Here is a 27,238-nt window from a genome sequence, read left to right as displayed (position 1 = left end):
AGCATGTTATCACACTGATGTGTGTCAAACCCGGTTAATGACTAGTGGCCCTTACAGTTTGAGATTCTTCTGACTTAGCAACTATAGCTTTCAAATTTGCTGTTGCTTCGTTTTCGAGGTTGAGCTCCAGTTGCTCAGCAAACACAGCTACTGCACATAGGAACTCGGGAAAACAAGTCACCCTCCAGCTCCCTACTTGGGGAAGCCCTGCACCACCTCCTCAGAGGACCAGACTTTACTTCCACCCCAGCTCCAGCCTCCTGCCCAGTCACCGCCTCCACACAGCACAGGCCTGGCCCTGCGGGGCTGGGCGCCTCTCCGGGCTTCCCAGTCACAGACTGCGCAGCCCAGCGCCATCCCACGGTCGTGACTCAACCGCCGGAAGCCTTGCCCCAGATCCAGGCGGACGGAAGCATCCCCGAAGCTGCAGTGCAGAAGCAGCAGCCGAAGTCGCCGCAACAAACCCCAGGTTCGGAGTTTTACGGTTCCCGGGCCAGAGAGCTCGGCCGGAAGGTTTCCGGGGAGCGGGAGAGAGGAAACTGAAGGCGAAGGGGCGGGCGGTGGAGGTGCGCGGCGCACAGGTGGGCAGCGCGATCGCCCCGCTTCCCGGGGCGCTCTAGCGGGAGGACGCAGCCCGCAGCCCGCACCCCCCGGCGGCTGGCGGAGGCTGAGCGTCCCCGCCCTCCCTGCCAAGGCGGCTCCTGGATTTGCCCGCAGAGGGGAGTGGCGGGGAAGGACGGCCTTGGGATTTGGTGCCCGGAGTGGATGGGCGGGAACTCTGCGGCCAGACATTGGAGAAACCCAGAGTGCGGAAGGAGACCTGCGGCTCGGCCTGGATCTTCTGTAGGGCCCTGGGCAAGTCCCCGGAGGGTGCTGGGCCAGTGCTACCTCCAACACAAACTCCTGCTCCTTCTGATTATAGGTTGTAACTTCCCTTCCACCCTCCTACCCTCCATGCCTTTTGTTCTTCCTCTCCTTGTGTCTCCCCCTTCTTTCCTTCCTCTTTTCTTTACATCTTTCAACTTTTCTTCTTCATTGCTTTCTTTGAACTTGAAACTGCATGTTTTAACTCCACAGGTTCTAGATGCAGTGGTTCCTCTCCCCAGCTGCTCATCACCCCTTGGTCCCTCTCTCAGTGCTGTACTGAGGGTCTCCCAGGCCATTCTGCCTCTGTCTGCTGTGCCCTTCAGGTCCCCTGTCTCTGGCCTGCTGGATGGTGTCCTCTTCCTGGACCTGAAAGGCCCCTTCCCAGTTCTCCAGCACTCCCCTGACTGCTGCTTCATAGTCTCTTTCCCTTCCTTTTATGACCCCCAGATATTGGAAATTCCCAGAAATAAGGGAGTTTCTCCTCCTGTTCCTCTGGTGTGGGTGTATTCTGGGTAATTCCAGGTAGTCATGTAGAACGGCCTAGAATCAGGATACAGATGACTTCCACCTGCTTGCTCTAGAACAGCTACTCATCTTCTGCCCCACCTGTATTTCCAAAGGTCCCTTGACTGTCACCAGGATCATTTGGTGTAGTATACATTGCAGATGGAATGAATCACCTTCCCGTTCCAAGCTGGCTCCTTATGGACACTTCCTGCAGTGCATGACCCACACCAAGTACAGATTTAGCTAGGAGCCTTGGGACCATCCTTGCCTCCCCGGGCCCTCCCTTTTCCTAGCTGTCTGTCTGCCTGGAAATTCCATTTATTCAGTGTGCCGGTTGCCGACCTGTCAGCAGTCACTGGTCTATGGTTCTGGTCAATCAGCAGGTTCCCCTGCTTTGTTCCACACCGAACAGTGAACCATGTCATTGTTCTAAAATCAACATACTATATTTATTTCAAAACCACAAATAGAGTTGGGCATGATGGGATCTGCCTGTCATCCCAGGACTTGGGAGGTTGAGGCAGGAGGATCAGTCACTACAAGTTCAAGACCAGTTTGGGTTACACAGTGAATTCTAAGCCAGCCTGAACTACATAGCAGGACGCTGACTGGAAACCAACCAGATCCTGCCTATCTAAACAGGCCCAGTCCTTCCAGCCAATATATGGCTTTCCAGACCATAACTTAAGTTCAAACTTTTAAATTAAGCGTAAGAAGTCCGTTTTTTTTCTCATCCCTGTCAGTCTCACAGGAAAGCACTCCCTGTTTCCTTGCCCCTGCAAATCCTTGAGCCTACAGCTTCCCATTCTCACCTCCTACACAATGTCTGCCTAATCTTTCAGAGTCAGCTTCTTGGAAAGACTTCCTGACTACCACAGAGTTTTCTTTCTTTTGTTTGAAATTTTGTAGCCCTTGGTAAGGTACCCTGATCTAGAGCACAGGAGCGGCTTGAGACCATGCATTTCAGTGTGTGTATCTTTCCTAGTCTGTGAACTCCGGTCAGAAAAATTTTCATTCTCTTCTCTCAAAACATGTAAGTTGTACATAAAAACTCTTTAAACATATTCACCATTGGATGTTTGCATGGGGTGGGGGTGAGAAGCATGGCGTTCACAGGCATTTAAGGCTCCCAGGAAAAGAAAGGTAACACATACTTAGAACCACAAGACTTGCTTTGGAGGCTGAATCCATGACTTTTCCTGGAGCCCTGTGGACAGTGTTTGCCCTTGTCTGTTCATCTGGGAAAGGAAAACTAGCTTAATGCAAATTCATTTAATTAGCTAGATATAAAACTTTCCTATATTTGATTAGAATCTAATGTAGTGCTTGTATCTATCTAAAGGTATTATTTTATATTTTTAGAGGTGTTGGGCAAATTCCATTTTGTTTAAATTTCCTCCCTTTTCAAAAGCTTTTGATACCAGTTCCTTTTTGCATGAATTAAGCAAGGTCCATTTTGTTTACTGCCCCCATCTCAAAAGCATTAATATATAAATGAGATTGGAGCCTCAAAAAAGCAGGGGCTTATGTCATGCCCTGGAGGAGCATTGGTGTGTGTGTGTGTGTGTGTGTGTGTGTGTGTGTGTGTGTGTGGTGTGTGTGTGTGCACGCGCTTGTGTGTCTGTACCAGTGTGTGCTGCTGTCATCTGGCAGAGGTGAATGGGGAATATTATGCCACTGGCCAGTACCTGGATGTTAACAAGGGATGCAGGTGAAGGGATGAGAAAAGGAAGAGGAAGGATGGAAGAAACCAGAGACAGGAGTTTTCAATTCAAAGCAGTTAAAACGATGTCATCCTTTAGTTCATTGTTTTTGCCAGTGCAGACAAGATGATGAAATACATGCAAATGCATATATATATATAGTCACAGTCACCAGCTCAAGTTCATGACTGCTGCACTTTGAATCTAAAACTCCTGTGCTAAGGTAGGATCAGAGCCAAATTTACTTGTGTCTGTATCATATTCAGTTTATCTAATTCCCTTTCTTTGGGTTTCTCCCTTGCCAACTCCTAGAGACCTGAATTTTACAAAGTTTGAATATTAGTTTTTGACTTAGAGTTTCTGACATTGATGTATGGTATATGACATAGGAATGATATAACCCTGCAAATAATGTAAGGGAAATATTATAACTCTCAACCTGCTAAGTGTCCAATACACTGATTTCATGTTCTCTAAAACTGAAGAATGAATTCTAGGAATAACAAAGATTAAGAATAGGAAGTATTTATTGAGAGAAAGAAAGTTTGCATCTAAAGGACAGAAGGGGGTCCTGAATGGGTAGCTCTGGGAAACCCAGTTTTTAAGGGAGTTTTGTGATGTGGGTATAATGTGGGAGAAAACTATAGTTAATTAGTGATACTATACAGGTAATCATTTAGTAACATTGACCCAATGGAAAATTATAAGCTGAGTATAAGGCGGAACAAAATTTTGGTCAACCATTGAAATTAAGAGTATAGTCCCTTAGGTAGTATTGATTAAATGGGGATAGAATGGGGAAGCAAGTCATGTGGCAAGTGTACAAGGAATGAACAAAGAATTTCCGGGAAGAAATGGGCTCCGGAGGTTTTGGTCCTCCACCCACCATAATTGGTGCCTATTTAGGATATCAATTACTGCTGCTCATCCCTATGGGAAGTACGTGGGTGTGGTCTTTTTGTTTTGTCTTGAAGCTTGACAAATGTGCCTCTAGCCACAGGTATTTTCTGCACTGACAAATCCTGGGGCCCAACCTTAGCTGGCTGTTCATAATATTTCTAAATAACTTAGCTATCTATAATAATATGTCACAAGTATTGGTGTAGGGTTAGAAGACTTGCCTGGGGGAGAAAACATGGGTCTTCCAGCTTCTACAGTACATGTTGTGATGTGGGGACAATGGGAATTTTGACATTTTGTTATGTAATAAGTGATCTATTAATTATGGAGTACTGTTCTACAAAGTATATCACCATCACATTTTCTTGGTTGAAAATGTAACACATTGTTTTCAAATTTTAAGGAATTTTCATTGGTTTGAACTGCTGATTTATAATTAGAGTACTGCTTTTCTATGTTCTAAACTGTAACTGATTTAAAAAAAAAACCTCAGTGCTATCCCCTTTTGAAAAAGTTTCCTAGGAGAGGACTTGTAAGCAGACCATGTAGTGCTCTGGTTGACTTAGTTGCTCTTCTTGGTTCTGCATGTTCCACTTCTCCTTTTCTTGAGCCTGAGAGATAAGTAAGGCCTGCAAGACCTCCTCTAGGGGCACATGATCTCAAAGCTGCTGTGTAAGGCACTTTACAGTCCACTAGGAAACTGGAGGAAGAATGAAGACTATAAGATCATAAAGATCATAAAGTTTACAGAAATGAACAAGAGCATGGTGATTCTTATTTCTACACGGAGTTTGTGATAGTTTTGGCTTATTTGTTGATTTTCTAACCTGGAGCATATTTTTCCATTTGGTTTCAAGGTTTTTGAGTTAAAAATATACATGCATGTGACAAAAGGATGACTTAATAGAAAAAAAATAGTTCATTAGGGTCATGAAAGTATGTGTAATGCTTTGTCTTTTTATTTTCCAAAACATCTTTAACCATTAGAGCAAAGATGTTCAGCAAAATTCATATTTTATGGGACAAGAGCCACATATCTATAGGGTTTAGTAGAAATGTGATGAATTAGTGCAAGACATAATAATTCACTAAAATGATAGTAATTATTAGTAACTCACAGTGATTTTTTTATCACCTAGAGAAAGATGTCTCCCTAGTCTTCCACAGAAACTGGTTGATAGGGAAACACTGTCCTGGAAGGTGAAAGCAGGAGGAGATTTTTTAAAAACAAGAGTTACATTTTAAAGGGAGAAACTGAACTAACATTTGTAAGCTTTCCCTTTTTTTTTAAGTAATGTTTTGAGAAAAGGGAGGTTAAGGCCCAGAGGCAGGGAATAACCCATTTAGTTTGCTTAGTCAAATGTCAAATTTAGCCTTACTGCTATTTAGTCAAGCTTAAGGAAACATTAAGGTCATCTTGGCCAAGACAGATTCAAAATCAGTGGCTTGGCTGGGGATGTAACTCAATGGCATAAGCGCCTGGTTGACAAACGCAAGGTCTTGAGTTCAGTTTCCACTACCAAAAATTGGTGCTTCTGATTCATAGTGTTCCCCTGTGTGTGTGTGTGTGTGTGTGTGTGTGTGTGTGTGTGTGTACATCTATATTTAAATGCATATATGTGTATGTTTATATAAAAGACTCTGTTTGCAGTTCCTACCACCTAGTTTCAGCAACTCTTGCCAAAAATCGTGCATCATTTTTGCTGCTACCATGATTCAAAGTAAACTTTATCTTCCTAGTGGCCCTTATGTAGATGAGATTATCCCAAATACATTCTCCAAAATCTGGTTCAAGCTATCCAGCCATTTTCACATGAAATGATGACAAAAAGTGCCGTTTTCATTTACAAGGGGTTATGTGTGACTCTTAAAACTGTTAGGGAAGCCAAAGGGAACCAACAACAATAGGGAGATTTTGTGCAATGATTAACAATTCAGTCCCTGAAGTTGAACTGTGGGTTATGGTTATTAATGACTTCTTCAGAGCTCTGGAAGTAGCTACCATACCCTGATTAGGTTACTCATTCTCATGTGAGCTAATGTGTGTACTGACCTCATGTTATTATTAGGGTAAAATGAGATGAGCTATGGGAAACACTGAGAACACTTTCTTGCAAGAAGTCTTGTTGGCCCCTGTTACACTGAGAGGGGGCTGAGTCAGTACTAGACGGTGTCTGACCCCTTATTTTGAAGAGTGTTACTTGTCATAGACTACTGTTTGGCTATTTTGTGGGGAAAAAAATGTTCAAGCTTCCCCACAATTTTAGTGGCTGCAAACAACACAATTGGTTATCTTACAGTTCTGGAGGTCATAAATTTCAAACATTATGGCAGAGATAATTAGGGCAGTGGTGACAAACCTATGGCATGTGTGCCACCGGTGGTCCGTTTGTCTCATTGAAAGCTCTAAAAGGCTCAATTGTAATGTCTTTAGGATATAATCTGTTACTTTTCCTTTCCCAGCTTCTAGAGGCAGCCAGTCCTAGATCAGTGTGGCCTCCCATCACTCTGACCTCACTCAGCTTCTGTCTTTATAACTTTTCACACTTTGGACCACGCTCCTGTCTTCCTCTAGTAAGAACCCTTGTGATTCCCTTAACCTCATCTGAATAATTCAGGACAATGCCCATATCCAGAATTCTTGATTCAGTCACATTTACAGAATCGCCATTGTAATTATGAAGACGCAGTCACAGGGCTCAGTGGTTAGGAGGGTATGTTTTTAGGACACAGTCATCTCAGCTACCATACTTGGTGTCTGCTGATGGGACACTGACTGTGTGACTGTACACGAGCTTGTTGATATGTTTCTTTATTGTGCCTTCCATCCAGACCTTACCAGATGGATGATCTCTGTGAAGGAAATGGCACTTTTGCCATCAGCTTATTCAAAATGTTGGGTGAAGAAGACAAATCACAAAACGTGTTCATATGCCCACTGAGCATCTCGTCCTCCCTGGCTATGGTCTTCCTGGGGGCAAAAGGAAACACTGCAGCCCAGATGTCGCAGGTATGCATACCTACCCCTTCTCCCAAAAAAGAGAACAAAGGCAGGTTACTCTTTTGCTCCCATAGAGCTGGTCTTTGCATACTATCCTTCTAGCTGGTGACAGCTAGTGTGTCCTGTTGATTAGGACGAAGCCACTCTGACAATGTGGACATGGGCATAAAGGTGAATTGTGCAGTATAGATTATCTCCTCTAATGTTTATGGGGGAAAATAGGTCATAAAGTTTATTTTCTCTAGGTAAAATTATCAAACTTATTGGTGAAATCACACCTTTGATAAAGTAAACTTTAATTTTGTTCCACACAAAAGCCAAGAATTTTAATCTTGTATTTTAAACTTTTCTAATGTTATGTTTTAAATGGAAGTGCAGCTGTGAAAGTAAACTTTTTAAAGTGGTTATTTTAATGTATGATTTTGCATATGTAGATGAGAAATGTGACTAAATGTGATCTTAGATTTCCTGAGGTTATTTAGAATAAATCTTTAATTTGGCTCATTTTAAACGTTTCAGTTTCAATCTATATCCTTATCTTCAGATGCAGTAGTAGGTAATACTTCAGGACATTTCTTTTTTTAATTTTTTTATTTTTTGTCTTTTTCGTTTTTATCGGTGCCAGGGATCGAACTCACGACTGCCTGCTTGCAAGGCAGGCGCTAGGACATTTCTTTGACCATCTGGTGAATGGATTCCAGAAAATTGCCATATAGACATCTTTTTGCCACTAACACCAAGGATGTGTGGATAACCAGTAGTATATCCAGGGTCCCAGGTGTGGTCTCCTGTGGTTGTTTGAGCTTATGGAGGAGGGAAGCTTCCAACATGTGTTATGGGAAGGCACAGAAAAAACCTTTTTTTTTTTTTTTTTTCACTGTAATCTGATGTGTAACCATAATCTGGTCTGAACAATTATGAAATTACAGACAAAATGATTTTAAAAAAATCACTCGCTGAGTCACATTAGATTCAGCCCAACTACCTTTTTTTTCTGTTCTGCCTCCCCCTAAATTATTGCAGGATGCCTTCCTGACATGGACAAATCTCCCAGACCACTGTTTCCCACTTAGGTGGGCAGTTTCTTTCCCTAGGGGTATAGTATTTGGCAAAGCTGGAGTTTTAGCTCTCATAACTGAGAGGTGGTGCTGACCTCTAGGTGGGGAGAGACCAGACATTCTGCAAAACATCCTATAGAGTACCGGACCATTCAGATCACAAGGAACTGTCAGATCCGAAGTGTTCCTAGTGCTAAAGGTGAAGAACCCTGTGCTGTTTTTCTTTTTTCTTTTCTTCTTTAGTTCTTGATGATAGCCATTCTTTCTGAATGTATTTATTGTGTGTTAAAAATATATATCATAAAAAAAACATGTTGCTTGGAATGCTCCCAAGCGGAGAAAAGCATTGCAAAATTTAAAAAGGACAGTTGAACCAAACTTCTTTTAAGGCAGAAGTCTATGTGATTTTCATTCTAGGTATTTGTTTGGAAATAGCTCTCTGGGGGAGTATCCTGCCTATGTTTACAGCACACACTGTCTTCTATTCCCAGGCACTTTATTTGAACACAGATGGAGATGTCCACGAAGGTTTCCAGTCTCTTCTCACTGAAGTTAACAGAGCCGACACTAAGTACCTGCTTAGCATGGTTGGCAGACTCTTTGGAGAAGAAACATGTGATTTTCTCCCAGTAAGCAGCATTCACTCATTGATAAGAAGTTTAAAAATAGATAAAAGCACAATTTGATCTCCTGGAAAATGTGCTTAGAATTATACTTCTGCAATTAGAATTTTGACTTTTATACTTGCTTGTGATCTGTGTTCTTTTCAAATTGTTTCTGGTACATCCCCGTCAGAATCAAAGTCAGTCCGCCCATCTTCCTGCACACAGACCTCTTCCCTTGGGCCGCTGTCCCTGAGCACATCATCTACTTACTACAGAATTTTCCCCTATTCCCACCTCTGCTTGTTGGGCTGCTTTCTGCTGTGACAGCCTTTTTGGGGCTCTTGACATTTCCTCCTACTTCTGAATCACCACTGGTGTTTGCTTTCAAACTAACTATCTTTCATGTTCCTATCAGTTGTTCTTAACTGGTTTGCCCAAGACCTGCCTGGCCCTTCTTTTTGCCTCATAAATCCCACCACTGACAGACTAGTATTTTTAAAATGAAAATATGTTCATACTTCAGCATATAATTTCAAAATCACCTGCTCCACTCAGTGGCTACCATAAGTTAGAAAGTGAGATCCCAAAAATTATGCGACACAGTATATAGGGTGATGCTAGTTTAAAATCAATGAAATTATCAGATTAGGTATGACTGTCTTATTGCCTGGATGTTCCAGTGGTTCATACCTGAGACTCAGATACCTATCTCTTTGACTACTTTTAGATGCTGCCCCTGGAATTTGGTTGGCCTGGGTTTATTGATCACTGGAGATGACTCTAGATCCCAGGAATACCCTAGGGAACCAATATTCATTTTGAACATCTGCTTAATCTTTGAGTGCAGGTCATCAACTTACACGTCTCTTAGTTACTTGGCTTCTTCTTTCCTCTGAATTCTCTCTTTGGCAGAAGCTAAAATATCTGAGAACACGGAATGGACAGAAGATGGAAGCTAATTGCAGAATATCTGAAAACATTTTTATGGGATGAATTATTTGGGTTTTAATGTATGATGTACAGGCCTTTCCTGAATTGACCCGAACTTACATTTCAACTTCCCTGACACATAAATACACAAGTACACACGTGTATACACATGCACATGATCACTTGTACACACTTTGTGATCCATACCTATTCCACACCATTTCCAGAGGAGTTCTTTGTTCTACTTTTTCCGCTAATCATGATGTCCCAAATAGAAAATGCTGTTTTCTTACTGGTTTGTGGGTAGATCTATGGTTTCTTGATAGTTTAGTTTTACTATGGAACCTCTCATTCAATAAATATGTCTCAGACCCTATGTCAAAGTAAAAGAGAGTTAGATTGGTCACCTAGTAAGAGAACAGAAAATCAGAGTCAATGAAGAGTTTGAACAGAGACAGTCCTGGGCTGTTTTTGGTGATATCCACACAGTTGTGACTGTCTGTGTACATGGACTGTATCTTTAGTCTGAGTGTCACTTTGTTAGCTGTCATGTCTTTATCCACTGACTATGATGCATACAGAGTAAGTGGTCTGACATTTAGGGTATTACATGAATGTGTGTGTCTTAAAGGGCAGCATGACCTCTGCAAGCATGTATGATAGAAACTTGTTACGAGGAAAGAAAATCGTGGGTTCAGTTTCACTTTCCTAGCTGTGGGGACCTTTGCCAAATGGACCAAACTCAGTGTTTGTGTTTGTAGGCCTTCAAGGAATCCTGTAAGAAATTCTATCAGGCAGAGATGGAGGTGCTGTCCTTTGCTAAAGATGCTGAAAAGTGCAGGAAACACATCAATGATTGGGTGAAAGAAAAGACGGAAGGTAAGAAACTTTAATTTAGGTGGACTTGGCACTGCCCTGGGAGCAGAGGTGGAGAGGGAAGGGGCTGGGCAATTCATGGTGTTGTGCCTTGGGATACTATGAATGCTAGAACCAGAGGGCTGTTTCTTAGTTTGTTCAGATTTTAAGCTAGCCACAACATCCTGTTTTTCTTGGAATTATCAGATCAGAAAGTAGTGACTTTTAAAAAAATTAAACTCATTAGAATCTCAAGCCCCTTTCCCCTATGGACTGGGCTGGAAAATCCCTGATAAATACTACTTCTTGTGGCCCTCACTATCTTCTGTGTGGGGGAGACCCATGCTATGCTCTGAGGCAGAGGGAATTCGTTTACATTGTAGCTGAGATTCGACAGTGATATAAGTTGTCCCGTTGCCTTGCTGTGTTAGTGTGAACAGCTCACTAGTTTGCCTGAAGCCCACTCCCTCTTCTCTGACTTCACTGTGGCTACACTTGTTTTCAAAGTGATCTTTCCTGAATCTACTGCAAATTCTGTGTGTGTTGCTAATCTGGAGTCTCCCCTGTCCATGCCACCAGAAACCATTTTTCCAGTCCATAACTTGATTATGGAAAAAAAGAGCCAGGCATGTTGGCATGTGCCTGTAATCCCAGAACATGGGAGGCTGAGCTCAGAGGATCACAATGAATTTGAAACCAGCATGGGCTGATAATGAGTTCAAGGCCAGCCTGCACTACATAGTGATACCTTGCCTCAAACCAGACAAACAAACAAACAAACAAACCAACAACAACAACCACCATCACCACAAAAACAAAACAAGTCACAAAAAGAAAAGAGGGCATGTTTTTAAACATTCTAAATAACTAACAAGAAATTTAGAGGCCAACCTATCACCAGTGTCTTTCATCCACTGTTTATGACACACGCATTGTGCCAGGCAGCAGCCATGCCCCAATTATACTCACAGCCAGTGACATAATTAGCATGGGAAGGAACCAGCCTGTACACATAGTCTGTCCAGTGTGCTCTCACTCTCCTATTGACACAGAAGTACTGAATCACCCGAGAAGTTTCTCCACATCTTGCTCACCCCTTTTCTATCACTTCTGTATGCTGCTAAGACCCTTCCTTTTTTTTGGCTAACAGTCCACATGTTTGCCAAGAATATTAAAATTGGAAGGGAGCTTGGGGATCACTGGTTCCTTCTCTTATAGAACAACTCAATTTGGGTTCTTCTGTTCCATCTCCCTAATGCCGCCCCCACTCATTCCTTTCAGTTAGTCTGCCTCCTTCCCACCTCCTCATAAGCCAAAGCCCCCATCTTCAAGGAACTTTTTATCCCTTAAAGCTCTCATCTAGACTTTTTATCTAGATGAGAGCTGTAGATTGTAACAGAGCAGTGATTCTCAAGCAGGGATGGCTTTGTCCATCTGGTGACATTTCTCAAAAAGCCTCACTGGTTACACATCCTACAACACACAAGGCAGACCTATTTTCTTAGCCATTTCCTACCTCTGTGAACTTGACAGCAAAGTAAGGGAAGTGTGTTCACCCTGCATTTCTACATCTACAAGTTATGAAGACAGAACCACAGTTGCCCTGCCTACCTCAGGATCACTGTTTAAGGGCAAGTGATACACTGTCTGTGAAAGAAAGACTCCACATTGGCTCTTCACCAAACCTAGGCTTTATGTATCAAGCAGATTGCAAAAGAATGCGTATTTTTCCCCAGATCACTAAACGTCTTTCCTATTCTTCCCAGGTAAGATTTCAGAAGTGTTGAGCCCTGGGATCGTCAGTTCACGGACCAAGCTAGTCCTTGTGAACGCTGTGTATTTCAAAGGAAAGTGGAATGAGCAATTTGACAAAAAGTACACAAGAGGAATGCCCTTTAAAACTGGCCAGGTAGGGAGCATTTTCTCATGTATTACTACCTTCTCAGGTCATTAAGAAAGATGATAGATAGAAAAACTAAATTCATTTCACATTATCTTGAATCTTAATCTTGGTCTGAATGAATTAAATGCTCCCCACTGTCTGTCTTTAATTAGAGGGAAGAGGACAGAAACTAAAATATTGTTTGCATAGGCAGTTTTAGTTTTTTTTTTTTCCCTTTGGTCAAGTTCATCTCCCATCTCTGATCCACACGATTTGGGTTGGAGGGAAATTTCTTCTAAGTCTTAGAATTACGCTGATATTAAGCTATCACTGTCTGTAATTACTTAACATCTTCACTTTTTTGCCTCAGAATTCAAGAATGTATAATTCTGAGGGAAAAAAAGACTGGTGGCAGATGTTAAGGCTAACTTTGAAAACAGTATTTTGCATTCCCTTTAAAATATGATAATGGCTATGGTCAATACTTTTAGGTTGGAATTTGACTTCCATCAATTTGATAATAGCACATCATACAAAGAAATTTTTCAATGGCTGACCTTATGCATCTTGTCAAGGTCCCATCCCTAAGGAAATCAAAGCCATAAAACCAATTATATACTGGGCATCTTTTGAGAATAAAAGTATAATTTCCTTTGACATCTGTATCTTTTCTAACCAGATTTTTCAACCTAAGGGCTGAATTTTGTTAGTGCTCCTCTTAACTTGGAGAAGTAATTTTTAATTACAAGGTCCATGGGGGTCCTTACCTATGAATTTTCTTAAAAAAGCAAACACAATTTCTTTTAAAAGTAAAGCGGGGTTTTATGTCCTTCTATGTTCAGCACACTATTCTCTCACCTGCGTAATACATGATCTGAGGGAACAATGATAGCGTGTGCTTCTCAATACTAAGATACGCGTGTGAAGACTATAATAACATTAGTGTTCAGAAGTATTATCTTGTGCTTGTCTAGGAGTTATATGAGCCAGACATATCTTGATTTTAGTAAATTGTGCTCATTTTTCAGGAGTCTAATTTTAACTTGGTGTTTTTACTAGGGGAAAAAAACAGTACAGATGATGTTCAAACATGCACACTTTAACATGGGTTATATAGAGGAGATGAATACCCAGGTCTTGGAGCTGCCCTATGAGGAAGAGGAGCTGAGCATGGTCATTCTGCTTCCTGACGAGAACACTGATCTTGCTGTGGTGAGCACTGGTCACTAAGTCCAAGTGTCTGTGGATTCCAGGCGAACTTACTTAAGTCCATCTCCCAGATGGCATTTGAGGCGTTTTCAGTGATGGATAATTGCAAGTAGTGCTGCATGAGCACCAGCGTGTGCCTTTCAGTGAACATGTGTATGTGTTTCTCTTGAGTGTCTATATAGGACTGGCTAGAAGGAAATGAAGAAAACAATGTTCCAAAAATATAACAACATGCTTTATTTTGAAGAGAGGTCCTAATACTTCTTGAACAAAGGCTCGGGAAAAGGCTAGGGAATGATCTTGGAAATGTTTTTCAATATTAACATGTGTATAAACCTCTTGGCAATCTTATTGTAAAAATGATTTTGATTTAGGAGAGTGTGAGTTGAGATTTTGCATTTCCGAGAAGATTCTCTGTAAAGCATGTGCTGCTAGTTCATGGATCACACATTTTTAAAAAATTAATACATGTTTTCAATACATAATGAATGCCTGGCAAGTGTGAGGTCCTGTATTTGATTCCTAGTATGAATATACATACATATTTATATGTATGTATGTATATTCACCATGGGAATTTGCTACACTTGTATATGTCACACTGTGAATACCAAGTCTATGGTACTGATGGCAGATTTACTGTGGACAGAAAGAGAGACAAGTCTTCTCATGATAGAAAACAATTCAGGAAAACAATATGCAAACTTACAAGGTGGGAAATGCAGGATTACCAGGATGCAAGTAAACTTCCTTTCTAGGAGGTTAGGGAGGCCCTCATTTGTAATGTTTGCTAATTCCTATGGTGTAAACAAATACTCCTACTACTGCTGGGTCTAGGCTACCAGATGTTTAAGAAACATATAAGGAAATGTTTGCACACCAGTGATCAGCATCCTAAATGTGACAGACTGCTTGATTTCCTTGGTTTCTCTATGGAATACAAAGCTATTGGCACAAGTCAAGAATGGGACCTGTCATCACCACGTGATAGGAAATTTAGAAATCTAAAACAGAGCCAAAGTTCCAACAGCTGCCCCTGGAAAGCCTCCCTCACTTCACCACCAGTTGCTGAAGGGTGGAGGAGGTACAAGCAGAAGCTGCTCTCACTCCCCTCTTTCTTCCTTGTGGATAAGGAGGGGTGATGAGTCTCAGAGCACTTGGAGCTAACTGCAGGACAGACATGGCAAACAAGAATGTCAGAGGCAGCAGTCCTTTGAAGTCTCCATTTCTGACTTCCTCCTAAATTTTGGTCTCCTTTCATATTCAGATGATTGCCACCTCTTGACCCTGAAAGATCTGCCCTGTTCCAGCCCTGAGTGGATTCCTGGATAGCTCAGAATCAGAGCTCTGAACCATACTCTTTATTTTATTAGTCTCTTCATTTCACAGACCTACCACTGGATGAATATTAATATGACCAATTGGTTATATTTTTCTAAATGTCAATTTTTAATATGTTAAGCAAATTTGGTATAAATTGTGTTTAAAACTTTCTCTCTGATATTTTCTAGCTCTTTGATTTTTACATGCAAGAATAGGGTTGAGAATTAAGGGTAGGGTTGGTGTGCTTCTAACAAGAAAAGTATCTGTAGATTGTTTTGGACAAGAAATCATAATATAGTTCTATATCACAGAAAGAGGGTAATAAGTGGGTGTTGGGTACCAGCCTGTTGTTCTTTAGATTTTAAGATTTGATCCTTTCCTATTCCAGGTGGAGAAAGCGCTTACATATGAGAAGTTCAGATCCTGGACAAATCCAACAAACATGAAGAAAATTAAAATTGAAGTTTTCCTTCCCAGATTTCAGCTGGAGGAGAGTTACGACTTGGAATCTGTTCTCCGATGTTTAGGAATGACTGATGCTTTTGAGGAGTCCAAGGTTGACTTTTCGGGAATGTCAACTATAAAGAATGTGCCGCTGTCCAAGGTTGCCCACAAGTGCTTTGTGGAGGTTAATGAAGAGGGAACAGAGGCAGCGGGGGTCACTGCAGTGATCCGGAATGCCCGGTGTGCTCGTATAGAACCAAAGTTCTGTGCAGACCACCCTTTTCTTTTCTTCATCTGGCACCACAGCACCAATAGCATCTTGTTCTGTGGCAAGTTCTGTTCACCATGAAGAGGTTCTGTAGCTGTATGTGACTCTTTCCCCTCTGCCTACTTTGCCTTCATTAAAATTCCATGTGGCCAAACTGGTGCAGGGGCTGAAATGTTAAAATAAAGTGTGTGCAGTGGTGAGGTTTGTGAATGTCTTTGCTGACAGTTGCAGTGCTCCTGAGGCTTCAGATGTGTGGAGTTTGGGGTTAAGAAGGCTTCCCTTGTTTTGAAATGTTTGATATACCTCTTATATCACTGCAAGTCTATGCCTATTGTTTGTAAAAATCTTACTGATTAATGACCCAGCCTTTAATGAGATTTTCTATCCTGTGATAGTCTTTGAATTCTGCCCACCACCATTGCTAGTCTCTCCAGGGGATGCCAGATTCCATTGCACACAAAATTAGGGAGGAGTGAACCCTGTTGTTCTATAGGGTTACACTGTAGCCACTTATTACAGGCAGTTAACATAGCACTGTTATCACATCTCACACAGTGGCTCTTCATGACCCACATTTCATGTAGCTTCTGATAGAAACAGCTTCTTTAGAACTTATTTCCATAAGACTTACATACAATTCAAGGGCTCAGCAGTGAACTTCAGGACCATGGTGAGACACAAATCATTCAAATATGCCAGGTCATCATCTTCTGTGGCCTTTCCTTTGAAACCCCCCTCAGAATTACCAAAGGAACCTTCACACCTTCATACTTCTTAGAAATATGATACACTTCTGGTTAGTTGTATATCCTCGGACTTTCTCCTCCCTATTCTATGTGTGCAAATATAAATTCATAAGCATTTTAGCACATTAATCATAACTTTGGTAGCTTACTTTTATCCGTATTTATGATAAACTTTCCTTAAGATAGTTATCTTTCTATGCCATCAATTTGATATGCATAGTATTTTATGATATTCCTAGTTCTATATTTGAACCTACTTAAGAGATGTAGGCAAAATTGTTTACATAATATATTACATGGTTATGAACAACCTTGATATCTGCTCTCACTCTTAATTTTTGGAGCTATATTCCTTAAAATCATCCTGTCAAGATAAAGGGTGGATATATTTTGAGACTTCTGAATTGGTCTCCAAAAGTTTTACTGATTTACATTCTTGCTTATGTTTCTATTTACACTACTGACTAAACGGGTTAGTCTTGATCCTACTTTTGATTCACAGTTAATAGACACAGTCATATTATAGCTGTTACTTAAAATTTACCAAGCTAGAATATATTCTCAAGCCATATTCATTTCAGAAACCTTGTTTTCCAAGGTATATTTGGCCAAAAGATTAATCCACAGAACTGGAAAGTATGCATCTGGGTTTTGATCTTACTGGTACTTCTAACGTAGAAATATACCTTTATTGAGGTATAATTGAACCAGAATAAACTTTATATGTTTATCACATACAATTTGGTAAGTTCTGGTTCATACATGCATCCATGAAACCATCTCCACTTTTAAAACAATGCCGTGTTTATCATACCTCCAGACATTTTGTTGAACCTTTGTAATCTCCTTCTGTTCCCTCCTTAACCACTTAGCCTCATTCCTCAGGGAGACAATGATCTGCATTCTATCACTATAGCTTAATTTTAGTTTCTACAATCTTATTTACATGAAATCACCCACCCTTTTCATATGGCTTCTAGCAATCAGCACAACTATTTTGAGATTCTTCAATATTATATATTTCAATAATTGCTAAGTAATATATCATTGTATAGATATACCACCGTTTTTAATCCAGTTACAGCTTGATGGATATTCGGGTTGTCACCGATGTTTGGCTGTTGCATAGAATGTTGTTATGAATGTACATATTTTTAGGGATTTAATTTTTCATTTATTTTGGGTAGATGCCTAAGAGTGGGATGTCTGGTTACATTAAAGATATATCCTTAAATTCTTAATAAACTACCAAATTGTTTCCCAAAGTGGTTGTATCATTTAGCATTCCCAATAAAGCCTATCAGAATTTTGGTTAGTTGCCCTACATCCTTGCCCATGGTTGTTATGGTCAGATATTATTTTCGATACATTGTGGTATTTTATTGTGACTTTAGTTTGCATTTACCTAATGACCAATTATGTTCAGTATTTTTTCATGTGGTCATTTACCATCCATATTTGCTTTTTGGTGAATAAAATTTCTCACCCATATTTTGTAGCTTTTAGTTTTATTTTCTTACTGTATTTTGATAATTTTGTGCCTTGGAAACAATATATGATTATCAGATATATGATTTGTATACATTTGTTATCATAGATCATGTCTTGGACTTTTCCTTTGATAAAGTACTTTTGAAAAGCAGGAGCTCTTAATTTCCGTGAAGTTTAATGTATTAATTTTTTTGGCATCTGTACTCCTTTTGTTATCATATCTAAGGACTCCTTGCCTAACTCAAGAATATAAGAATTACTTCTTACGTCTTTTGGGATGTTAATAGTATTCATTTTATATTTAGGTCATGATCCTTTTTGACTTCATATTTTCTCACATATTGAAGACTACTCTTTCTCCACTCAATTTCAATCTTTGTCAAAATTTTATGGATCATACATTTGTAGTAGTATTTTTGGGGTTCATTGAATTGTATTGATCTTCTTGATGCCAATACCATATTGTCTTTATTATTATATCTTAATAATAAATTTTAAAAACTAGTAAATTTTCCAACATAGCATATTTATAAAATTGTTTTTGCTGTGTTTAGTGTTGTGTTTGTCCCTGTGAATTTCAGACTTGTTAGTTTGTTCACTTGTATAATAGCTTTCTGGAATTTTGATTAAGATTGTGTGGATAATCACATTAAAGAGAACAGATATTAGCAATATCAAATATTCCAATCCATGAACAAAACTCATTTCTTCACTTCTAAGGTCTCTAATTTGTCTTACTATCACTTTGTAATTTTCAGTATGTATTTATTACACAGCTTCTGTCAGATCTAGTTCTATGTATTTTCCATTTTTATGTCGCTATAAACTTGTTCTTTAATTTCAGTTTCTGATTATATGTTGCAAGCATGCAGAAACATAATTAGTTTTTGTGTATTTGTCTTGTTTCTACAACCTTGCTAAAAATCCTTGTAGCTTTTTTGTAGTCCCTGTATCTGCTACTAACAAAAAGTATTTCTTTTTTGCTTCTTCACATAGATTCTTTTCATTTAGGTTTCTTACCTTGTTTGATTGGTTGTTCATTAGAAGTAGCAAAACCAGACATATTTTTCTCCTTCCTAATTTTAGGAAAAGCATACTGTCATTCGTCATTAAATATGATGTTAGTTGTCAGTTTTTCATAAATGTTCTATATCAAGTTAGAAAATCTCCTTTACCTAATTTGTTGTGAACTATATATTTATTTTTTTAAGATCAGAAATAGATGTTGGATTATGTCACATAATTTTTCTTTGTCTTTGAGATGACCACATGGTTTTGAGGTAGAGAACAAATAAAGATAGGTAAAAAGGAGAAAAGGAACACTGGTTTTAGTCTCTATAATTACTTAAAGAAACACAGGGTCTTGTTAGTTCATGCTGGTCTTGGACTCATTATGTAGCTCATATTAGCCTCCAACTCTTGGTAATCTGCCTGCCTCAGCCACCCAAGTGCTGGGATTACAGGGTGTACCACCATGCCCAGCTATGAAATTACTTTGAAACTCTGGGACATATTTTTCTCAACTCTGCATGTTGGTATGCTGTATTAGTCAATTTTCTGTCATTGGACAAAATATCCACCACTTCCACCACTTAGAAAAAAAAACTTATTTTGACTCCTAGTTTAAAATATTTTATTCTATGAATTAGTCTGTGGCTCCAAAATTGAAACAGCCTTATAGAAAGCATGACTGAGTAAAGCTCCTGAACTCATGGAAGCTGAGAAGAGAGAGAGCAAGAGAGAGACTGGGAACAAGCTACACCTTCCTAAAATCATGGCCCCAGTGATCTACCTCCTCCAATAAGCTCCTACCACCTATTAGCATTTTCAGCTATGAACAAATGAGTGGATTAATCCAGCAACAAAGGTGGGATTCAATCACTTTCCAAAAGCCACAGTTCTGACCACAGGAGGCTTTTTGGGTGCCACTTTACATTTAAAGTATAGCACTCTACTTCTGGACCCCTAACGGCTCATGTTCAACTCATATAGGATGCAATTCAGTGACCAACTCATGGTAAACTCTCAGCCATGAGCCCTTATAAAAATGAAAAAGCAAATTAACAGGTATTTTTAGAAGTTTCCAAACAGTGGTGGGTCAAAGCAGCTGAAGAGAGTCTAGTCTCATAGGGTAGATGTAGAGTATATGAACCCTTTGTCATTGGTTCCTCTCCAAACACAGAGGAAACTTCAGCCTGGCAGCGTTTCGCTAGCACACACCAGGGTCGAGAAATAAGGGACAGAAACTGCTTTCTCTGCATCAGATTCTAAAAGGATAAAAACTGACAGCTGTCTGTGTTAGGGGTCTTCAATATTGGCCAGGCACATCTGAGTCACTGCTGGGAGCCGATGGTTTATGCCACACTATTACAGCTCTGTCGAAATATACTCACACAGTCTCATGCAGTCACAGATGGGGCTTCCCAAAGGTGGCTGGATCTAGAGAGTATGTGACACTGGGGTTAATGCATAGTGCAATACTATGATTAAGGGTGCTAGGATTAAGGATATGAGTGCTAACAGTGAGTAAAACTAAGTGCCAGTAGCCTGGATACAACATAAGAGACAGAGGCTTGTTGCTTGGACTTGCTGCTTGCGGTCTTCTGTCAGTTCTGTTTTACCGTGGACAGTTTCTTCTCTGTGATGCCCCTCTGCCATACCATCTTACCTTGGAGCCAGTTGATTGTGAATGGAAACCTCTACAAACTGAGCGAAATAAACTCACTCTTAACTTATGGGTGTTGGGTATTTGTCTCAGCAAGGAGAAAAGTAACTAAGACAAACACCAAGACATTCATCTAGAACATAGAGCTAATACTAGTCCAGTTTAAATCCATACTCTGCACTCCAGTCGCTACCCTGCTACAATCCAAGCCTGCCAGGGACTATTTGACATCTAGCACCAGTCCCTGGGCAACTTGTGTTTGCATGGGGTGTTCTAAGCTTGGGTGAAGCTCCACTTGGTAAATGTGGATTGTGGCAGCATGCATTCAGCACTAGGGACACTGCTTCCACTCTGGGTACTTTAAAGTCTCCACCTTGCATTCTGTCATAATTCAAGCGGTAGTCTTGGCCTAAGAGAACAGGCTCGTCTACCTGTTTAAGCAGCAAGGGTTAAGGGCCTGCCTCTTCTGCCCAGTTGTTTGGAACATGTGTAAGACATCACCTGTCATCCATTTCTGAGATTCTTTTTTCTTGATTCTTTGTAAATATGGCTGAAAGCGGCTAGCAGTACTCATGCCACAGTCTTAAAACTCTGGGCTGTCTTGAAATTTCTTCTGCCAGATTAACTTAAATTAAGCCTCATACATTGCATTAGGATTCAGGAAAAATGAAGACAGTTTTTGCTAGAATTTTATGTACATGGCCTGTAGCCCAAATGCCAATGAAGTCCTTATTCCAAACTGAAATCTCCCAAGCCAAACCTTTGCTCTCAAGATTTCTATCAGCATTCTCCTCTTCTGAGCTTCCCCCAAAATTTGCCAATTGGCTCTGCTTAGAGAATTCTAAGGTTTTGCAGCTTTCATCTTCAAATATTTCAAATTCATCCCACAAATTAGTTCTATAGGCTTTTAAACTACATGGGTGCAATCACAGCAATGAATCTGCCTTTCTGGTATCAGTTTTATGTATTGACCAGGTTTCTTATTGATGGGACAAAATACCCAATACTTGCAATTTAAAGGTGAATAGATTTATTTTGGCTCATGGTTTCAAGAGGACCAGTCCATGGTTGGCTGGGTACAAAGTAGAAACAGTATAGCAGAAGAGCATAGTGGAGAAAAACTGCTCAACATGGAGGGCAGGAAGCAGGAAAAAAAAAGCTGGCGAGAAGAATATATCATTCTAGGTCATGGTTCAAGTGACCCACCTCCTTCATCAGCCTTCCAACAGTACATCCATGCATGAACTCACTAATGGCACGTTAGTGATGAGTATAGTGCCCCGTGATATACTCCTCTTCCAAAAGATCCACGTAAGAGCACACGAGACTTTTGAGGGATGTTTTAGATCTAACCTACAACACATTTTTACTACCCAGGGAATGTTTGTATTACAAAATTTCTTAGCCCTAACCTTAGCTAGTCTATCTTTTTCCCCTTCAAAACTAAGGACAGCAAAATAAGACTGAAATGTGTTTTGGCAATTCTTAATTACTAGCTTTTCCAACATATGGTTTTAATAAGCAAAGCCAATCATGAGAACAGAATTCTCTTTAAGCCATAAGGATTCTTCTAGAGCTACATAAATTAGGACTGATCAGCTAGTCTTTAAAATCTGGCCATATGCTTTTGTGAATGGATCAGTCTGAACACCTGGCTGAAAGTGAGCCCCTTCTAGTTAGTAAAGCTGAAGTCTTTTACTTTTCTTCCTTAGCATCAAACTCTGCCTAATAAACCTTTTTATGCCTCACAGTAATGTGTCCTTAAATACTTTTTTCCCTGACATGAGTCAAGAATCTCCTTGGTAGGCAGAATTGAGGTCATTATTTCCTCTTCAATTGACCTCTAGGAATCTTCCTGGTGACAATTTTACTTGTCTTTAGGTTGATAATGTGATTAGCTTTTGAACAACAACAACAACATCTTTTATTACTGGGATATATCTTCCTTGGCTATGTTGTATTTCCCATTATATACAGTTTTGGACTTAATTTGATAAACTATCATTAGAATGTGCCATACATGTTTCTTAGGGGCAGTAGTCTATGTTTTCTTTTTAAATTTTGATTTTGTCTTTTCTTGATTTTGGGTTCAGACTTGAAATTTTCTTTTGGAATCAACATTTCTGAGTGTCAGTCTGATGCTCTTCAGAATGCCTCATAAGTTTTGATTTCCCATTCATGCCTAGAGATGATGCTTTGATTGTTCATGTAGGGAAATGGTAACTGGCTTATGTCATCTCCACAATTGTATAAGTAGAACTAGTTCCTCAACAGGTCTCTTTCAGAAACTGGTTATTTGAAATATTGCCTTTTTGTTGTTGTTGTTGACAAAGTCACTGACTTGAACTCCGAGGAAGCCTGGCTGCCTCTCTGTGGTGTTTCCATTTCTCTACTTTCTTACTTCAACTGTCTCAAATTTCAGAATGATGGGTTCTGCTGTTAGTTCATAATATTGGCCCATATTAAAAACTGCTTTTCTCTCAGCCCATAGTTTTTAAATATTGTTACAAAAAAAAAGAATTTTGCATCATCATTGTCTTGGGAAGCAATTCTGGATTGCTCACCTGTCTGCCAACAGGTAGATGCCAGCCATAGAGTTAACATGAACCACAGAAGTTCCACTGTGTTTCTGCTTTCTCTGCACAAATACCTGCTGATCCCGAAGTTTATCTGGAAATTCTGATTTCCACCACTAATAACCTGAATTCTCTGTTGTGTATTTCACTTTACATTGTGCTATAAATATTCTTCCATATATATTACATTTTCCCCAAATCAGTGAAAGTTTGTAAGTTGTCAATGGATCCCCTTCATTCCTTATTATCATTGGTATATTTATCATTGGTATATTTTCTTTTCTCCTAACTTTTTCTCCGTATTATAATTGGTATATTTTCTTTTTTCCTAACTTTTCTCCTTAAAGTTATGGACAGTCCTTATTTAATGACTCAGTTCCATTCCTGTGACTAGGCTCTTAAATGGAGTAGTAGCTAGAGAAAAGTTGTATTAGCATGTAAATTAAGAACAAAGAAATGGTCAAAGAAAATTCTAACTTGATGACTTTGCTTTTATTTACTAAACTCTTACATGTGCCACTGTCATGTATAATGGAACATAAAAATCCACAGCACCATACTGTTCTGTACAATCAGCAAAAACTATAGTACTGTATAAGCAAGGTATACTGCACAGGATAAAGATATTGGGGCACTGTAAGCAAGATGTACAGAATTGTCCCAAAACAAAAAACAAAACAAAAGAACACACAAAAAAGAAAGAAAAAGAAATGAAAACCACTAGGCCAAAAGTCCTAGCAAGGGTTGTAAATATGAATGGTAAATCTTGGTCTGAAGTCCAAACAGTTGTTAAATGGGTAGGTTGTTAAACAAGGATTATCTATAGTTAGAGGAAAAAAATGAGTCAATAATTTCCTTCTTGTGTCAATCCATACTATAAGAATGAAGAATATAATAATGAACAAAAATGATGCACAACAATATAATTATGAGCCATTCTAATTATGTGGAAAAGAGGTGATCAATATTATGAGATGGCAATGTGGTAAACATCTAGATTGCCAATGAGAAAAGACCTCTTTGAAGACATCATGCTTTAAGGTTTGAAGAAGACTCCCTTGAAAGGTAAGGGTATCCTAGAAAGAAGGAATAGATAGCATGCAGACTCCTGATGGTGAGATACTTATTGAAGACCAGAAATGGCATCATCACTGGAATAAAGTTGTAAACCACAGTGGAAGAAAGGATGCTTAAGGGAGGGCCAATTTAGATCATAAAAATGGTTTTAAGCTATGAAAATAACTGTATTTCATTATTAATGCTATTGATGTTTTTAAAAACACTTGAAATTTGGGAGACAAATTCTTAAATTTGACTTTTCTGAAGATAATTTGGACTGTTTTGTGGTGAATAAATTAAAAGCAAGAATAGAAATAAGCTGAATGGGAAAGTATTTTAGTAATCTCTTAAGAGCTGAGGGCTGTTCATAAAAAATGGTTAAACAGTATATGTAGAAAAAGGAATTGTTAGAGATACATTTAAAAGATGAATCACATTCTGACGTTGGACAGGATTACATGCAAATTGTTAAGGTACACAAAATTACCACAGAACTTGGGATGAGCCAAGAGCAAGAAAGAGGTGCTTTTCCTACTGCAAGGAAACAAAAGAAAGGTAGAGTGGGGATCAAGAGCTCCCTTTTGATAAGCTGAGTGTCCTATAAGATACACATATTCTAATTTTAAAAAGGTAGTTTTGTACCTGGGGCTGGAACTTGGGAAAAGGGTCCAGATGGAGAAAAGCCCATGGCAGTGGCTGGGAATGCGGAGATGCTGGGGCAGCGTGTGCTCAGTCCATCCTTAGAGCAAATATCTCAGTCTTTTCATATTAGACTCTTCTTGCACTTACGACCTGGTTTCATAAATAATACACTTTGTTTTCAGACAATTTCTGTACATTCTCTTGAGATTCTTCAAGGTATTATTCTCAGTTATGTTTCTCTGAGTATCTTCAATGTTGCTTCTTTCTTTTGATCTGAGGTGATTTACCTCCATGCCATTTTTTTCATTTTTACCTATTTCTGAAAAAAAATTAAAGACTACCTCTGGTAAGGAGATAAAACTACACAGTTCTAAATCCTTTTGTCACTTTCTGAAACACAAATGGTCAGAATGTCTCACCTATCAGTATCCCCAGGACTTCTCATATCTTGTAGAATTTGAAAACACAGCCTATACATTATCCTTTGACCTGTTCTATCTTTTCTGCTGTCCATACAATGTTTAATTTTGTGAGCTTCATTGATCAGGACTGCCAGGCTTTTGCCAGTTCTCCTCTTTTTTTGCTCATTATCTTCTAGAGTTTATAAAATTTGTCCCTGTTTTTTTTTTGCTCTATGCCATAGAGATCTAACTTCACAGAGTGCTGGTCTGCACAGTTGTGGGTGGTAATGAAGTGGATTCTAGCCAGTCTGTTGCTCAGTGGACACAGTATTGAATGGATCAAGGACACACAAATCTGAGGCCTAAGCATCTGGTGAGTTTGAACTTTAACCCTGACCAGGCCTGTTCAGTACCTGGACAGAGGTGAATTTGCAATCAGAAGGCTTCACAGTCTGGCTCCAAGAATGTGGAGAAGGCAGTTACTAACAATTCCAGAGTCACTAACAAGTTACATGACCTTGAGCAAGTCAGTAAAGTTCTTCATGCTCAGATTCTTTCTTTGAAACATAAAAGAGTGTGCCCAGATGATCCCTAAGTGGCTTCCAGCTCTGACATTCTCGAACAAATGTGCAGCAAAAGATGATTTTGCTTTACTTTCTGCATTGATATTTTTTCATTACTTTGTAAGCTTTTGTTATTTCAAAGATGACTTTTGTTGTTAGAAATCCAAGTTGGCATCAGTGTGCTTGTTATATAGATACCTTTTTCATTTCAGTTAAGGACTTTGATGATAGCTTCCAGTGAGAGCATGACAAAATAAAATCATGTTTTCTGTTTTAACATTTGTTTCATCTTCATTTTTTGTCAGCAGAAATACTGCTATTTGTCATTTCAACATTTTGCAGCGACACCTCTTTCCTCATTTGGGGCCTTTGAAGTTTCTCTCATCAGAATGAAGGCCTTTGCTAAGAGTTCTCTGGGGCTGATTCTTGTGTCAGGGAAAGTGGTCCAGGCAAGTTTCCTTCAGTGCTAAGCAAAGTCTCTAGACGATCTGCCCCACTTCCCAATTAAAAGGATGGCATTCAAACGTAGGACCAAGACTTGGAAGAAAAACTGCTGCAAGCTTCCATGGCTCACGTGACTTCAGTTTTACTGCATGGTGGAAAGCTTCTGTCTATTAGACAGACTCTCTTCATCTCTTCCCTAGGAAAGAGTCAATAGCTCACTGACCACTTTCACAGAAGAGAGCGGGTAGTGGAGGGAGTGCTGACCTAAGGGACACAGCTGGTGAGTGCAATTTTTTTGTGAAGTCTTTCATCTGAGAAAGGCCTCAGCTATCCATGGAGTCACAAAGTTCTTCAGCAGATCTAAATAGCTGCTTCAACTGTTCCCTAATGCTCACAAATTCTTATTTAGGGTTCAGTACAAGTATGTCTATGGAGATAAAATGTTTGAAATCAGTTTTGTTCTTTAATAGCCAGGACCTTTGATATTTTGCTATGAAGGGAAATTTGGAAAAAGATTGATTTCTTTGTCTTTAGGTAGATAGCACAGAGAAATATCAATAGTAAGGAAGGGAAGCTATAAATACAACTTGTTAATAAAAATGAAATTACAGAATCAGTGTTTAGGAAGAAATTATAGGAATAATCCAAATCCCATACTTATTTAGAATTCTAAAATCTATAGGCAGGCATGTTGGTGCATGCCTGTAATACCTGCACTCAAGAGGCTGAGATAGAAGGATTGCTGCAAGTTCAAGGCCAGCCTTGGCTACAAAGAGAGTTCAAGGTTAGCCTGCACTGCATAGTGAAACCCTGTCTCAAAAAAGCAAAATACAATAAGAAATCTAAGACCCAGAGTGCTATATGTCTCACCTGGCACTATATATGATAGCAGGGTATTAAATATTTTTCTGTTGTGTCCAGGAGCACACAACTTGTTGACGGGAGTCCTGAGTGTGTGAGTGCAGTGAATAACTATTGAAATTTAAATTTTCATTTTCATGGTTTATCCTATACCTTGCTGTAAGCCCTAAGATATTCATCACTAAAAGTAGCACAGAAAGTATTTAAAGTTTTTTTTTTTTTTCTGTTTTCGAATCTT

At 39.5% G+C, this 27,238-nt stretch overlaps 1 protein-coding gene across 5 annotated transcripts; it reads left to right on the top strand.

Moving 5' to 3' along the window:
- The first annotated feature begins 296 nt into the window (after window positions 1-296).
- LOC100735568 (serpin B8) lies at window positions 297-18,298 on the top strand. 5 transcript variants are annotated; one of them, XM_013157216.3, is made up of 8 exons: window positions 735-922; window positions 2,284-2,407; window positions 6,810-6,987; window positions 8,528-8,665; window positions 10,333-10,450; window positions 12,193-12,335; window positions 13,368-13,520; window positions 15,229-18,298. In XM_013157216.3, the coding sequence occupies exons 3-8, from the start codon at window positions 6,820-6,822 to the stop codon at window positions 15,631-15,633; spliced, it is 1,125 nt and encodes a 374-aa protein (XP_013012670.1). In that variant the 5' UTR covers window positions 735-922; window positions 2,284-2,407; window positions 6,810-6,819; the 3' UTR covers window positions 15,634-18,298. The 5 variants fall into 5 exon arrangements, with proteins under 5 accessions (XP_003474132.1, XP_005005579.1, XP_013012670.1 ...); XM_003474084.5 differs by lacking the exons at window positions 735-922; window positions 2,284-2,407 and adding an exon at window positions 297-469; XM_005005522.4 differs by lacking the exons at window positions 735-922; window positions 2,284-2,407 and adding an exon at window positions 559-581.
- The last annotated feature ends 8,940 nt before the right edge of the window (window positions 18,299-27,238 follow it).

Source organism: Cavia porcellus, unplaced genomic scaffold (assembly GCF_034190915.1).
Source record: "Cavia porcellus strain 051 isolate PalLab524CR breed Dunkin Hartley unplaced genomic scaffold, mCavPor4.1 scaffold_20, whole genome shotgun sequence".
NCBI lineage: Eukaryota > Metazoa > Chordata > Mammalia > Rodentia > Caviidae > Cavia > Cavia porcellus.
The sequence above is the reverse complement of the archived record's forward strand: the minus strand, read 5'-3'. Positions and strand labels throughout refer to the sequence as shown.

Excerpts from the sequence above, each read along its gene's own strand:
- LOC100735568 (XM_003474084.5), top strand. The coding sequence starts at position 6,820 with ATGGATGATCTCTGTGAAGGAAATGGCACTTTTGCCATCAGCTTATTC. Across the intron at positions 10,451-12,192 it reads GGTGAAAGAAAAGACGGAAG|GTAAGATTTCAGAAGTGTTG; the intron begins GTAAGAAACTTT and ends TATTCTTCCCAG. Across the intron at positions 13,521-15,228 it reads AGAACACTGATCTTGCTGTG|GTGGAGAAAGCGCTTACATA; the intron begins GTGAGCACTGGT and ends TTCCTATTCCAG.